This window comes from Ylistrum balloti, unplaced genomic scaffold (assembly GCF_031769215.1).
Source record: "Ylistrum balloti isolate Yb309-2 unplaced genomic scaffold, AGI_CSIRO_Ybal_v1 Utg370676, whole genome shotgun sequence".
In the NCBI taxonomy this organism is placed as follows: domain Eukaryota; kingdom Metazoa; phylum Mollusca; class Bivalvia; order Pectinida; family Pectinidae; genus Ylistrum; species Ylistrum balloti.
This window is the reverse complement of record NW_026782408.1, coordinates 373298-388303: the sequence shown is the minus strand read 5'-3', so window position 1 is coordinate 388303 and position 15006 is coordinate 373298. Positions and strand designations below refer to the sequence as shown.

Genomic DNA, 15006 nt, shown 5'->3' with positions numbered 1-15006 from the left:
GTTGATCCAAAGCACACCAGACGAACATTTTCACATGCTACTCTGAACCTTTTTAGAGACAGAATTTGCTAACTTTCTGTGGAGGTTTGTGACTAAGGATGAAATGTGAATCCATCATTTCACCCCAGAGGCCAAACAACAGTCTTAACAATGGAAGCACCCTGGTTCACACCCACCAAAGAAGGCAAAGACTGTTCCATCAGCTGGAAAGGTTATGTCCTCTGTTTTTTGGGTTGCTGATAGTATTCTGAGAGTAGGACTTTTTAAAATGGCATTGATGCCCTTAAACATTGCTGGCAAAAGTGTATAGATACTGAAGGGGATTATGTTGGAAAATAATGCAATATGTCTGCCTAAAGACAAAACCTTAATTATGAGGTTCACAACTTATCAAGCAGCCCTCTTATGTGTAGTTTATTTCAACTCATAATGTTCTATCCAGTCAACAGCTACAACTTCAACAGTGATGTCAGAACTTAATTATATCAGGACATTCACTTGACCATTGAAATTTGATAATTTCAGAAGCCAAATTACATATCTGAAAGTAAAAAAAAGATATGAACGAAAATTAATGCCATTTTAAATTTTGAATAAGTTTGATAAACATGTTTTCACAAATTTTACAATAAGGGATATTTTAATGAGGAACAGAATTGTATTGGAAGTTTCATTTCCCATGTCTTACTAGGCTTGCTAAAATGAAAAAATTCAATTTTGTGAAATTGAATCCATTGTAAGATTTTCTTTTTCACCTACAATACTGCCAACAGAGATCATCCACAATTCTGCTGAAGAGTTGCATGACCTTATATATTCCTACAGTAGAATTTCATTAATGTTCATGGATAACCTGGCTTCAGGGGGCTTTCTTTGACTAACGCAGGGCATCTTGCTGTCTGATGCCAGTACAGGCACATTTCAATACCAAACTGGGGACAAGATTAAACCCAATCTACAGATGTAATTAAAACGTAGCCAAGGATGTGTAGATATGGTTATTAATTGAATAGATATTGTGAGGGCAAATCATAGAAATAGGATTATGTTTGTGTTTTATGTAACACGTATTTTGGATATTGATTGTAATACTGTTTTAACTCTAATAAGCCCACCTCATGTACGGTAGATAAAGATGATCTAGACCTTAATGTTAAGAAATCTCAAGGACCTGAACATTATGTGATAGGTTCTGATTATGACGATATTCTGCAATGTAGAGAGAAACTGTTTTGATAACTGGTACATTATAATAACACAGCATACTGTCAAGCTTGTATTGTTCACCATTTTCAAGGTTAGAATAAAATTTTGAAAAAGTTCTGAACCTTGACAAGGCTCTTTCTGCTGTCTCTGTGATAGAATATGGTCCCTGTTGCACAATTGATTTATTTCATAATATTTCTAAATTTCCAAAAAATACATGGTTTATTCCTGCATAATTTCCTTCCCAAATGATAAATTTTCTTCATAAAAAAGGCCCTTTCCCAATTGATAGAGAAAACAGCTTGCCTTAAAATAAAATTAGAAGTTGAACCCCACATACATTTCATGACTATTTTGAAATATACATTCAGTGTGATACAAGGCTCTTTTAAAACTGTGAAAATTTGAGCCATAAAAAATCACGACCTTTACAGTATTACAGAGGTCACATGAATATGATCTAAATACATAGGACTGTGTTTCTAGTTGTTATCACATTATACAAGGTATGACAGTGGTATATTTCAAATCTCGTCATTGAAATTTGTGGCCAAAGCAGTGTTATCTCCTGGTTCCCCTGACCCATTTTATTTAGATATTTTTCTTTTTCTTTCTGCTTTTTTTCATTTTTTTTGCAATTTTGTTTATTTTTAGTAACCTTGAGGCAAACTGTCAGAAAATGTTTCCACAACACTTCCTTTTGTTCAAATGACGTTTAAGATACAAACCCTAAAGGATCTTGTTGGCAAAGCTGTTTTTGGGTCTAATGTGTATTTACTTTACGACAGCAGGGATGGGTTGAATGGGATCTGAAATAGATATATATGTATTCAGAACTAAAACCTCAGGGGGATGCAGAAGTTAGGCATTAAGGGGATGCAGAAGTTAGGCATCAAGGGGATGCTGAAGTAAGGCATCAAGGGGATGCAGAAGTTAGGCAACTAGAGGATACTGAAGTTAGGCATCAAGGAGATTCTGAAGTTAGACAATAAGGGGATTCTGAAGTTAGGCATCAAGGGGATGCAGAAGTTAGGCATCAAGGGGATGCTGAAGTTAGGCAACTAGAGGATACTGAAGTTAGGCATCAAGGAGATTCTGAATTTAGACAATAAGGGGATTCTGAAGTTAGGCATCATTGGGAAACTGAAGTTTAGCATTAAGGAGATGGTGAAGTTTAAAAGTCAATTTTGGACAGATTATTGACAAATTTAGCTTTCCTAGATTTTCCACAGAAGGCAACAAATTACAAATAGATACAGTTTGTAGAGCCTATGGATGTGGTCATCAGTTTCCCTGTTTCTGAGGCCGTCAACATTACCAGTCAAAATACCGATGGGTATGCATAACTACGGCCAGTTTTCAGTGTGTATGGTAATGCTGGGCTTTCATGAACTTCCTTTATTTAAATGTCATCTTGCTTTCACACATTCTCTTCTGTTTTTATGATATCAATTGGTTTGATGAGCGAATCAAGTCATGCAAGACATTAACTGTTCGTGAATTAGCATTGTAAAGAACAGATCAATGCTTTTCTGTGACATGTCATTCAATGGCTCCAAGCTCATCATGCTTGTGTTGATGTACATTACTGTATAGACATACAGAAAAACTTCATTATATAATTCCCAACATTGATCCAGAGAAAGTGTGACTTAATTAAGGATTCTGGCAAAATATTAAGGAAAATTATTCACCATGAAAATCACATTTTTTATATCCTATACAGACCTTGTTAAGGTAGAGAGCCCCACCACTGTACTACTGTATACAGACCTTGTTAAGGTACTGAGCCCCACCACTGTATTACTGTAAACAGACCTTGTTAAGGTAGAGAGCCCCACCACTGTACTACTGTATACAGACCTTGTTAAGGTACTGAGCCCCACCACTGTATTACTGTAAACAGACCTTGTTAAGGTAGAGAGCCCCACCACTGTACTACTGTATACAGACCTTGTTAAGGTAGAGAGCCCCACCACTGTACTACTGTATACAGACCTTGTTAAGGTAGAGAGCCCCACCACTGTACTACTGTATACAGACCTTGTTAAGGTACTGAGCCCCACCACTGTATTACTGTAAACAGACCTTGTTAAGGTAGAGAGCCCCACCACTGTACTACTGTATACAGACCTTGTTAAGGTAGAGAGCCCCACCACTGTACTACTGTATACAGACCTTGTTAAGGTAGAGAGCCCCACCACTGTACTACTGTATACAGACCTTGTTAAGGTACAGCCCCACCTTGTAAACAGACCTTGTTAAGGTAGAGAGCCCCACTGTATACAGACCTTGTAAGGTAGAAAGCCCCACCACTACTGTATACAGACCTTGTTAAGGTAGATAGCCCCACCACTGTATTACTGTATACAGACCTTGCTATGGTAGAGAGCCCCACCACTGTACTACTGTATACAGACCTTGTTAAGGTAGAGAGCCCCACCACTGTACTACTGTATACAGACCTTGTTAAGGTAGAGAGCCCCACCACTGTACTACTGTATACAGACCTTGTTAAGGTAGAGAGCCCCACCACTGTACTACTGTATACAGACCTTGTTAAGGTAGAGAGCCCCACCACTGTACTACTGTAAACAGACCTTGTTAAGGTAGAGAGCCCCACCACTGTACTACTGTATACAGACCTTGTTAAGGTAGAGAGCCCCACCACTGTACTACTGTATACAGACCTTGTTAAGGTAGTGAGCCCCACCACTGTATTACTGTAAACAGACCTTGTTAAGGTAGAGAGCCCCACCACTGTACTACTGTATACAGACCTTGTTAAGGTAGAGAGCCCCACCACTGTACTACTGTATACAGACCTTGTTAAGGTAGAGAGCCCCACCACTGTACTACTGTAAACAGACCTTGTTAAGGTAGAGAGCCCCACCACTGTACTACTGTATACAGACCTTGTTAAGGTAGAAAGCCCCACCACTGTACTACTGTATACAGACCTTGTTAAGGTAGAGAGCCCCACCACTGTACTACTGTATACAGACCTTGTTAAGGTAGAGAGCCCCACCACTGTACTACTACTGTATACAGACCTTGTTAAGGTAGAGAGCCCCACCACTGTACTTGTTAAGGTAGAGAGCCCCACCACTGTACTACTGTATACAGACCTTGTTAAGGTAGAGAGCCCCACCACTGTATTACTGTATACAGACCTTGTTAAGGTAGAGAGCCCCACCACTGTACTACTGTATACAGACCTTGTTAAGGTAGATAGCCCCACCACTGTATTACTGTATACAGACCTTGTTAAGGTAGAGAGCCCCACCACTGTACTACTGTATACAGACCTTGTTAAGGTAGATAGCCCCACCACTGTATTACTGTATACAGACCTTGCTATGGTAGAGAGTCCCACCACTGTATTACTGTATACAGACCTTGTTAAGGTAGAGAGTCCCACCACTGTATTACTGTATATAGACCTTGTTAAGGTTGAGAGTTCCACCACTGTATTACTGTATACAGACCTTGTCAAGGTAGAGAGCCCCATCACTGTATTAGTGTATACAGACCTTGTTATGGTAGAGAGTCCTACCACTATACTACGTGATTTGATTTGAAAACTCAGTGATATGATTAAATTTAACATGAAGCAAAAATAAAGTGTTATTAAAGGACAGAAATAACTTGCAGGAAATGGTTTTTTTTCTGTATTCAGTAGTCTAAGAAGAAAAAAAAAAAAAATGGGGGATTGGGGTAGGGGAGGGGGTGAAGGGGAAATGATACCACCAATATGTGTTAAATCATTGATTAAAAAAACTAAATTGTTTCATCATTAAACATTATTAGTCTGGTGATCAGGTTTCCTCTGACTCACACCAGAAAGTTAGTACATTAGTCATGGTAACCAGATTACCCTTTTAATTGTAAAACCATCCTCATGTTATATAAAGCTATAACCTTTAGTGTGAATCCTTTATTAGCTCAAAGCAGGCGGTGGGTGTTAGATAATTATACTGATACTCTGTACATTATGGTAATTAGAGATAATACTGTATTTTTTAGTGGGATTTTGACTTTTAGGATGTGGTCTTCTGAACACATCATTTTAGCACAAATGGTCAGTCTTTCTCTTTGCCCCACATTAAAAATGTTTATAATAGTACATTCTAGTGTTCTATTGGGATCATCATAAAAAGGCATCTTTAAAGCAAAGGATCACATTGTTTTGTTCAATGAAATGGCCTAATCATTGAAACAACAGACAATGTTTCCATTTGGCTGACATGAAGGCTATTGCATTGAAAGCGAAAAGAAGAAAGTTTCAATTTCTCCAGATTGAAATGCTTATTCATGGCAAGAACACAGTGTTTCTTTGTTTCTCAAGGTTGATATGCTTATTCACCACTAGAACGGACAGTGTTTCTTTGTTTGTCAAGGTTGATATGCTTATTCACCACTAGAACAGACAGTGTTTCTTTGTTTCTCAAGGTTGATATGCTTATTCACCACTAGAACAGACAGTGTTTCTTTGTTTGTCAAGGTTGATATGCTTATTCACCACTAGAACAGACAGTGTTTCTTTGTTTGTCAAGGTTGATATGCTTATTCACCACTAGAACAGACAGTGTTTCTTTGTTTCTCAAGGTTGATATGCTTATTCACCACTAGAACAGACAGTGTTTCTTTGTTTGTCAAGGTTGATATGCTTATTCACCACTAGAACAGACAGTGTTTGTCAAGGTTGATATGCTTATTCACCACTAGAACAGACAGTGTTTCTTTGTTTGTCAAGGTTGATATGCTTATTCACCACTAGAACAGACAGTGTTTCTTTGTTTGTCAAGGTTGATATGCTTATTCACCACTAGAACAGACAGTGTTTCTTTGTTTGTCAAGGTTGATATGCTTATTCACCACTAGAACAGACAGTGTTTCTTTGTTTGTCAAGGTTGATATGCTTATTCACCACTAGAACAGTGTTTCTTTGTTTGTCAAGGTTGATATGCTTATTCACCACTAGAACAGACAGTGTTTCTCAAGGTTGATATGCTTATTCACCACTAGAACAGACAGTGTTTCTTTGTTTCTCAAGGTTGATATGCTTATTCACCACTAGAACAGACAGTGTTTCTTTGTTTGTCAAGGTTGATATGCTTATTCACCACTAGAACAGACCGTGTTTCTTTGTTTCTCAGGGTTGATATGCTTATTCACCACTAGAACAGACCGTGTTTCTTTGTTTCTCAGGGTTGATATGCTTATTCACCACTAGAACAGACAGTGTTTCTTTGTTTCTCAGGGTTGATATGCTTATTCACCACTAGAACAGACAGTGTTTCTTTGTTTCTCAGGGTTGATATGCTTATTCACCACTAGAACAGACAGTGTTTCTTTGTTTAGGTGAGAGGTGGCTTTAGGTTGCTATAAATATATAATAATCATATCACTTTTTTACACTTTTTTTTACATTAAAAAGTTGTACACATAGCGACAGTAACTTTTGTCTTGAACCCATATCAAATGGCATATTCACAGAAATAATGGTTGTTGTTTTGAGGACGTAGACAATGTTTGTCTTGGCCCTGCGTGATAATTGACAAAAAATAAGATCATGTGATGACAAAAAAAGGAACAGTTATTCTTGATAATTGGTCTCTCTGCTTCAGATAAAAATGGCTTGCACTTTTCATTTCCATTTGTAACCTTTGTACTATTGCTGAAGTGCACTGAGATCAGTGGATGTCTGTGATGTTGTGGCATATCTTGACTGTTCTTCTGGTAAAAAACCTAATTAATCCATGCTACTGGGAGCCAATTTAAAGAAAAAATATTCAAAACAATTACATTGATTGATAGAATTTTTCAGAGCTAGTCAGTTGATACATAAGACAGATTTTTTTCATTGTAGTGTTTTTCTGTCTTACCGTGTCAAGTGGAACTTGACTTAAATATATATTTGTAATGTTATCTTAAACTTGTGGAACACATTAGTTAATTGGTAGAATGATGATCTACCCAACATCAGGTGGAGATCGGAGGTATGTGGTTTGACACTCGTCAGAAACACGCTGGTATATGCTGTCATGGTTGTGTCTTTCAGCAAGACATATCTTTACCCCAATTGCTCTGGAAGGCATGAGACAGGCCATCTGTATGTTGTTCATTTCAAAGAGAACCTGTGCTTCAGCAAATACCAACTTTTGTTATCACATTGAAATGTGACAAGGATTATATATATCTTACAGAAGATTCTGTTTCATATGAGGTTCTATTGAAAAAAGGCTGAAAATTCTTCGCTTTATTTTGCATTGCCTTTCGGGCAAACTAATAAAGAAAATTCATGATCAGTTTCATCTGCAGTGAATTTTACTTAGACTATTCTTTTATGATGTCAGGTCTCGTAATCTATTTTGTAAATATTTCAGAAAAAAGGCTTCTTATGTTATTCTTAGAGTTGTCTTGGCTCTTTGTCTATGATGTCCATTGATTCTTAGAGTTGTCTTGGCTCTTTGTCCATGATGTCCATTGATTCTTAGAGTTTTTTCGGCTCTTTGTCCATGATGTCCATTGATTCTTAAGAGTTGTCTTGGTTCTTTGTCCATGATGTCGATTGATTCTTAGAGTTTTTTCGACTCTTTGTCCATGATGTCCATTGATTCTTAGAGTTGTCTTGGCTCTTTGTCCATGATGTCCATTGATTCTTAGAGTTTTTTCGGCTCTTTGTCCATGATGTCCATTGATTCTTATTCTTAGAGTTGTCTTGGTTCTTTGTCCATGATGTCGATTGATTCTTATTCTTAAGAGTTTTTGGTTCTTTGTCCATGATGTTGTCCATGATGTCCATTGATTCTTAGAGTTGTCTTGGCTCTTTGTCCATGATGTCCATTGATTCTTAGAGTTGTCTTGGCTCTTTGTCCATGATGTCCATTGATTCTTAGAGTTGTCTTGGCTCTTTGTCCATGATGTCCATTGATTCTTAGAGTTTTTTCGACTCTTTGTCCATGATGTCCATTGATTCTTAGAGTTGTCTTGGCTCTTTGTCCATGATGTCCATTGATTCTTAAGAGTTGTTTTGGCTCTTTGTCCATGATGTCCATTGATTCATTCAGCCTAAATTCATAAATCTGGAAAATTAGAAAAATGTTCTGATTTTGTTTCATTTTGGGAAAATGACATGCAGTCGAAACTCGTTATCTCGAAATTCAAGGGACTGTGAAAAATATTTCGACTTATCAGAATTTTGACTCAAACGAAGTGTATAAATAAATTTGACGTTAATTATGGTTGTACGAAGTTGGGCTATGATAGCAGCGTAGTTTAATCTGTTTTTTTGAAATTGCAGTAAAAAAACAAATTAATTTGATTCTACTTTTTCCTTTTATTGTTTTTTCATTCAAACAACGAAAAATGTAAGAATTACTCCAATCAAATGCATTTGTATTCACGTTGTTCCGTCCCGCACACATGTACAATACCATAACTGACCAAGCACATGTGCATCATATATTTTACAGAATGACAATAAAACAAAATTAGAATTTGCTTTTGATATGCTACATGAAACGATTATAAAGCTACAGATATCAACATGACTTTATTAAGAAAAACACAGCGCTGGAAAGTTTTTACCGGTTAGAAAAACACTGTACAAACGCTATACTTAACAAACCATGCACAGATATAGACTCCATGAAAAATACTTTCAGCACTTCATTGTCCAAACACACAATCAAACAAAGTTCCCGATCACCGTTCTTTAGTAAACAAGTTTAAAATTAGTTTCTCTCGGAATTGTGGGAATCAGATTTCATCAAAAAGTCTGTACTGGTTTGATGGTTTCGTTTTTATCGTTCCTGAAGATGCACGCAACCAAGTTAAATGTTTTCATGTTTTGTGTAAATACACTACTTTTTTAATGCACAGTTAAGTCAATGCTATAGGATGGTGAAACTAATTAAGAAGCCAAACTGTAATTGGATGTGAATACTTGTAATTAATCACCAGAGACCAAGTGTTGTGTGTACAATGGACCACCGCTACATCGTAATTAGCCATTTGTTACACACAGGTGAATTTCTACTTTGTGTTTGTATTGTGGCATAGGAAAACAGAGCAAAAAAATCACTGTCTACAAAACATGAGTTACAGATGAAATTAGTCATTTTATGCTTTAGGAAATAAAAAAAATTGCAATGTCTGTAGAATAAAACTTTGTGATGAGGAACTGGAGAGTCCGTATCAGAGAAACTTTCAGATTTACATGGAATACCACTTACAAGGTTGATTAACCTGCTTTGTTCTTCAGTTTTATAACCATTGTATTTGAATTCACAAATTTACACTAAATTGTAAAATGGTGAATCTGAAAACTGCTTGTTGAGGTTGGGAATATGGAGAATGGTGTATTTGTGTGACGAGTAGTAAATGATGCCTGTGGATGTATATATATCATACTGCACTCGATACACATGCATCGTTAGTACTGGTGACAGTGCATACATAACATTAAATGCTGTTGTCAGATATGTGTGAATATATTCCTCGAAAAGGTCAATGGAACACTGGTTGTGCTGGCTCTGAAGTATGATACAAATGATGACTTGCCTTGAGAACTGATGAAATATGAAGTGGTAGTGTGTTTTTGTATGATTATAACAGTAAATATCATGTAACATGTTCTATCTGCAGCGTTTATATAAATACGACACTATCACTGGAGTTAGTAATGTCAGTATGGAACTCTCTAATGCCACTAAATGTTAGACTTTTCCCGCAGTTATATCTTTATGCCTTCTCATACATCAATGTTGTATATTTTTGTTCCCCCAACATATAGTGTTTCTGTCTGTCTGATGTACCATGGTGTAGGTGTCAGTCATCCTATCGTGTCCTGTTCCGAATCAATGTAACCTTGTTATAGATTTAGTTCCTATTTATCCTATAGTATCTTACCATCATGTTCTACACCTAAACCAGGGCTGTGGTGACCAAGCAGTTAAGGCGTCTGACCGCCTTTATCACTAGTCTTCCATGTCTGGGTTGGGGGTTCAAGACAATCGCCAGGTGCTAGCCGCAGGTTTGTGATTTTTATCAGGGAGACTTTCTTTCTCCACCCAAACCTGGCATATCTATCCTGCAATGACCTTGGCATTTAATAGGACCTAACGTAGCAATAAACCAACTCTACACCTAAACAGATTAAAGTGGTCATCGGTCAAGGTTAAAGGTCGAAGGTCAAATTTGGAAACTTTACTCTCCATTTCTTTTCTATTGTAAAAACAATGAAATGGTGTCTGAATACTCAGATGGCATAACTGTTCATATACATTGATGAAGTGTGATCTTTTCTGACCATATGAAATGATAATGAAACATCGTACTTCACACAATTGGAGAACAAATTATGGCATCACCATGGAGACAATAGACGTGGAGTAAAGAAGACTATAAGAAAAACATACTTTTGTGCAATATTTACAACATAATTGCCCTGTTAACAACCAGGGTCATTGTGAGGTGGAGTGTCCTTTTAAAAGTTGTAAGCTCATTGAACAACATATGGGAGACCTGTCGCATGCCATTAGGAGCAATACGGATGAAGTGTCTTGCCTAAGGACACAACTACATCAGCACAGACTGGTACAGATCTCAACTTTCTGAGAAACACAAACCTCCATGGGGAGGGAGCATCAAAACATGCACTTCTGATTTTCACCTTAGGTTATGTAGGTCAATGCTCCAGCTGACTGAGCTGTTGCAGTCCCCAAAATAATGGACTGTTGTATTGATCATATGGACTTATGGAGGGACTACATTGGTGATGCCCTGGACGAACGATTCGAAGTCACAGGGCCTGCTTATCAATCGACTGTAGCCACTTATAAATGTAACAGTTGTGTTTGTTCCATGTAATGATTACCACCTAATTGTGCCATTGTAAAAAAATGTAGTCTACTTCATTGTTCACAAAATCGATGTGATTGATCACTATGTGTTATTGCAGCACAACACTATAGGATGAGTGGAGTTTTTCAGCATGTGTAGGCATCTCTGTTGACTTAAGTTACATTGTAACATCATCCAATTGAATCGAAAATGGATTTTTGCTACGCTTTTCAAATGATTGTATTTATCTTCTGATAAAGGTTTGATGTGTCGAATTTGTTTTGATAATCGAAGGTATCGAAGAATTGAATGATTGCTATAATCTTTATTTTCAATTGTACGTAAAGCTTGGATGTAGCTGTATGAGACACTATGTAAAGCTTTTTACCATTTATCCTGGAATAAGCCCAGGGGATTATTTACCTCCGATGTATGTGGGCTTATTACCGGACAAGGAATGGACATAAGTTGATAATATCACTGAATAGCAAATCATGTTTTAAAAAGTTGCATAAGTAAACGATTCCAATGAATGAAAGATGGAAGGAAAAAAGGAAGGAAGGAGGGAGAGAGGGATGGAGGGAACGAAGAAGGGAGAGAGGGATGGAGGGAAGAAAGAAGGAAGGAAGGAGAGAAGGAGGGATTTAGGGAGGAAGGAAGGGGATGGAAGGAGAGAGAGAGGGATGGAGGGAGAGAGAGAGGGATGGAGGGAGAAAGGAAGGAAGGAAGGGGTTGGAAGGAGGAAGAAAGAAGGAAAGAAAGTTTTGGTTTTATATGGTGTTAATGAATTAATGAACTGTTAAATGTTTGAAACAATGTTATCTATCAGAAAAAAACATAAACAAATATTTATTTTTTCAAATCTATTTCAGCATCAAGATGTCTGGGGACGAGGAGGAGGTCCTCTTTGACGACGTGTATGAAGTTTGTGAGACTATTGGGAAGTAAGTCTATCATCCGTTTACTCTTTAATAGTGTATATAATGTAGTCTACAAGATCCTAGGTCTGTTGGTAGTCTGCTTATTGAGTCAGACTATCAACATTGCAATGTTACATAGAAAAATGATGCAGAATTTTTGTCCTTTAAAGAGCAGAAGCTAAAATACAGTGTTATTTTCCATCATCGGCTGCATCTATGCTTACTTTTTATTTCAGTTTGTTAAGTTTTCTAGAGATCCTTACCAAATTTTTCAGCTTTTGTCAGGTCATAATTTAAAATTTAAAATAGTGATGTTGATGCACAGGTTAATACAAGGAATCATGGCAGATTTTAAGAAATGGTAAAATAACTGCTTTAGTTACTGTAAGTAACTTTACCCTCAGTAAACAATACATATATATTTTTACCTATATACTTACAGATTTCTGCTTCGTCTTTCACGTAAGAAGTAATTAAGAGAATTTTTCTTTAGTTGATACTTTTAGCTATCACTCATAAAAATCAGCCCTTCACTGGCAAATTCTCAATAGATCATTTATGTATCTTATACTTATCCTGACTTTCTGAATTCCAATTTTCTTGTCTAAGCCAGAGGTATATTTATCAGTTACTGTAATATTGTAAATTTTTGTGAGGGATTAATCCATGAATTCATATGTCCACAAACTTTTTTTATCAGTAGGTTTATTGGGCTATTTGTATCCTTGGAATCAGGTGTCCATGCAGGAAGTAGTATTTTTTTTAAAAAAAAAACCATGAAAATGGTCCCCCGTGAAATTACATTATTTCATATTTACTGATGTGGTGTATCACGTCAAATGATCGTAATGATAAGATAGGTCACATCTGTAGGACATCATATGATCATAATGATAAGATAGGTCACATCTGTAGGACGTCATATGATCGTAATGATAAGATAGGTCACATCTGTAGGACGTCAAATGATCGTAATGACAAGATAGGTCACATCTGTAGGACGTCATATGATCGTAATGATAAGATAGGTCACATCTGTAGGATGTCATATGATCGTAATGATGACGTCATATGATCGTAATGATAAGATAGGTCACATCTGTAGGATGTCATATGATCGTAATGACAAGATAGGTCACATCTGTAGGACGTCATATGATCGTAATGATAAGATAGGTCACATCTGTAGGATGTAATATGATAGGTCACATGACATATGATCGTAATGATAAGATAGGTCACATCTGTAGGATGTCATATGATCGTAATGACAAGATAGGTCACATCTGTAGGACGTCATATGATCCTAATGACAAGATAGGTCACATCTGTAGGACGTCATATGATCGTAATGATAAGATAGGTCACATCTGTAGGACCTCATATGATCGTCTCAGTAATGATTAACATCCTGTCCAAGTCAAAATAAGCCTTTTATATATATAGAAAATAACTTCAGAGGTTTTTTTTGCTTATTTTTCAGAAATATGAGTTATTTGATAAATAGAATCTTATACTTGTCCATATGATGTGGAATTTATCGAACTTTATCAATACATTTTGTTTTTGGCATTTTACTTACCTAGAGGATTTTGACCTTTCAAATTGTTGAACTTGTTACATCAACACAAGTGTAGGATTGTCTATGTTTCTAACATTACTTAGTGAGTGGAGAGAAAATGGTTAACTTAGATTAAGAATCATAAGTATTTCACAAGACAAAGGAGAATCAATACAAATATTTTTTTAGAGGCATGGAAAATATTGAATTGGAGATTTTACATGACAATGTTACAAACATTGTGTAGAGAAGGAAGAGAAGATTCATGTTCTGTTGGTCTACAAGTGGTATGGTATTTTTCAAACCTTTCCAAATCCAGTTATTGACAGCTAAACTCCTAACAGTATCTGTACATATTTCTCAGGACAAGTCGATGGACGATTTAGTTTTGAAATCAATTTTACATGTTTTTTAGCCTTGGCAATTAACCAAAACCATCCCAGATATTTTCTCAGGAGAAAATAACATTTTGTTTTTTAAATACAATGTTCTCTTCAATACTCTTCTACTAGTAGTGTAACTTAATGTCTTTGGAACACTCTCATAAACAAATTTGTTACAAGTTTTATAGAATCTTACAAAATATTGAAGTTTTAAGGTTATTGAATTTGATTACAGTGTTCAAAGGCAAACAGTTAGAGTGTGATTTAATCTGCTTTGAACTTGACTTGTTGGCTGTGGATTTTCGTAGCATTTCCACAGGATTATTAGATATGGAATATATATATTCGTTGAAGTTTTATCTTCGATAATTAAGTGATGCAGTGAATGGCACAATGGCCTTTTACCGAGTTGGCTGGGATTTGATTCTGAGATGGATTTGAATTTGTGTGGGGTCGATTGTCCAACGACAAAGGTTTTCTCATGATACTATTTGGTAGTTTTTACTAAGCTTATGGGATGGGTAATAAATTTCGTCGTCCCATCCCAGAATGCTTTGTGTGCCGGTGAAAGTTAATGAATAATTACGTTGTTTTCATTTTCTGTTTAGCTGTACGCAGCAAACTTGTTGATTTTGGTATGAATGTGAGGTTTCTATCTGCCTGGTTGTAATTGCTCAATATAAATTTTTGTTTAATTAATTATTTTTGATGGATATTTTGACACTTATTGTTAGGCAGTACTGATAGTATTTGAAGAATGAGTCTTAATACATCTAGCTTTGTAGCTTAGGATTGGTCTAATGAGGTCAAAGGTTAAAACTTGGCCAGACTCTATCGCATGTTGGGAATATACATCATGCAATCGCTAAATGGATGAGTGCCTTTGGGGGCCTATTCCAGCCAAGCAGAGGCAAAGAACATGTCTGGTAATATATCACATGCTATCAGACTTCATGGTTCATTAAACAGACTAATTAGTCCCTTGCTCTCAGTTAACCATTTTCCAAAAATACTACAATAGTTTCTCAGTCCTTTAGCAATACTTATCAAATGTGTTTTAGCTTTAGAGTTATTTTTATCAACAGTT

The 15006-nt window shown here is 36.4% G+C and overlaps 1 protein-coding gene across 3 annotated transcripts in view; it reads left to right on the top strand.

Moving 5' to 3' along the window:
* The window catches only part of LOC132557470 (peripheral plasma membrane protein CASK-like), a 261926-nt gene that overhangs the window by 6625 nt on the left and 240295 nt on the right, over window positions 1-15006 (top strand). For all 3 annotated transcript variants that reach the window (XM_060221959.1, XM_060221960.1, XM_060221958.1), the window contains exon 2: window positions 11928-11999. In XM_060221959.1, coding sequence (XP_060077942.1) covers window positions 11935-11999 — 65 coding nt within the window. In that variant the 5' untranslated portion in view covers window positions 11928-11934. The remainder of the gene's footprint in view (window positions 1-11927; window positions 12000-15006) is intronic.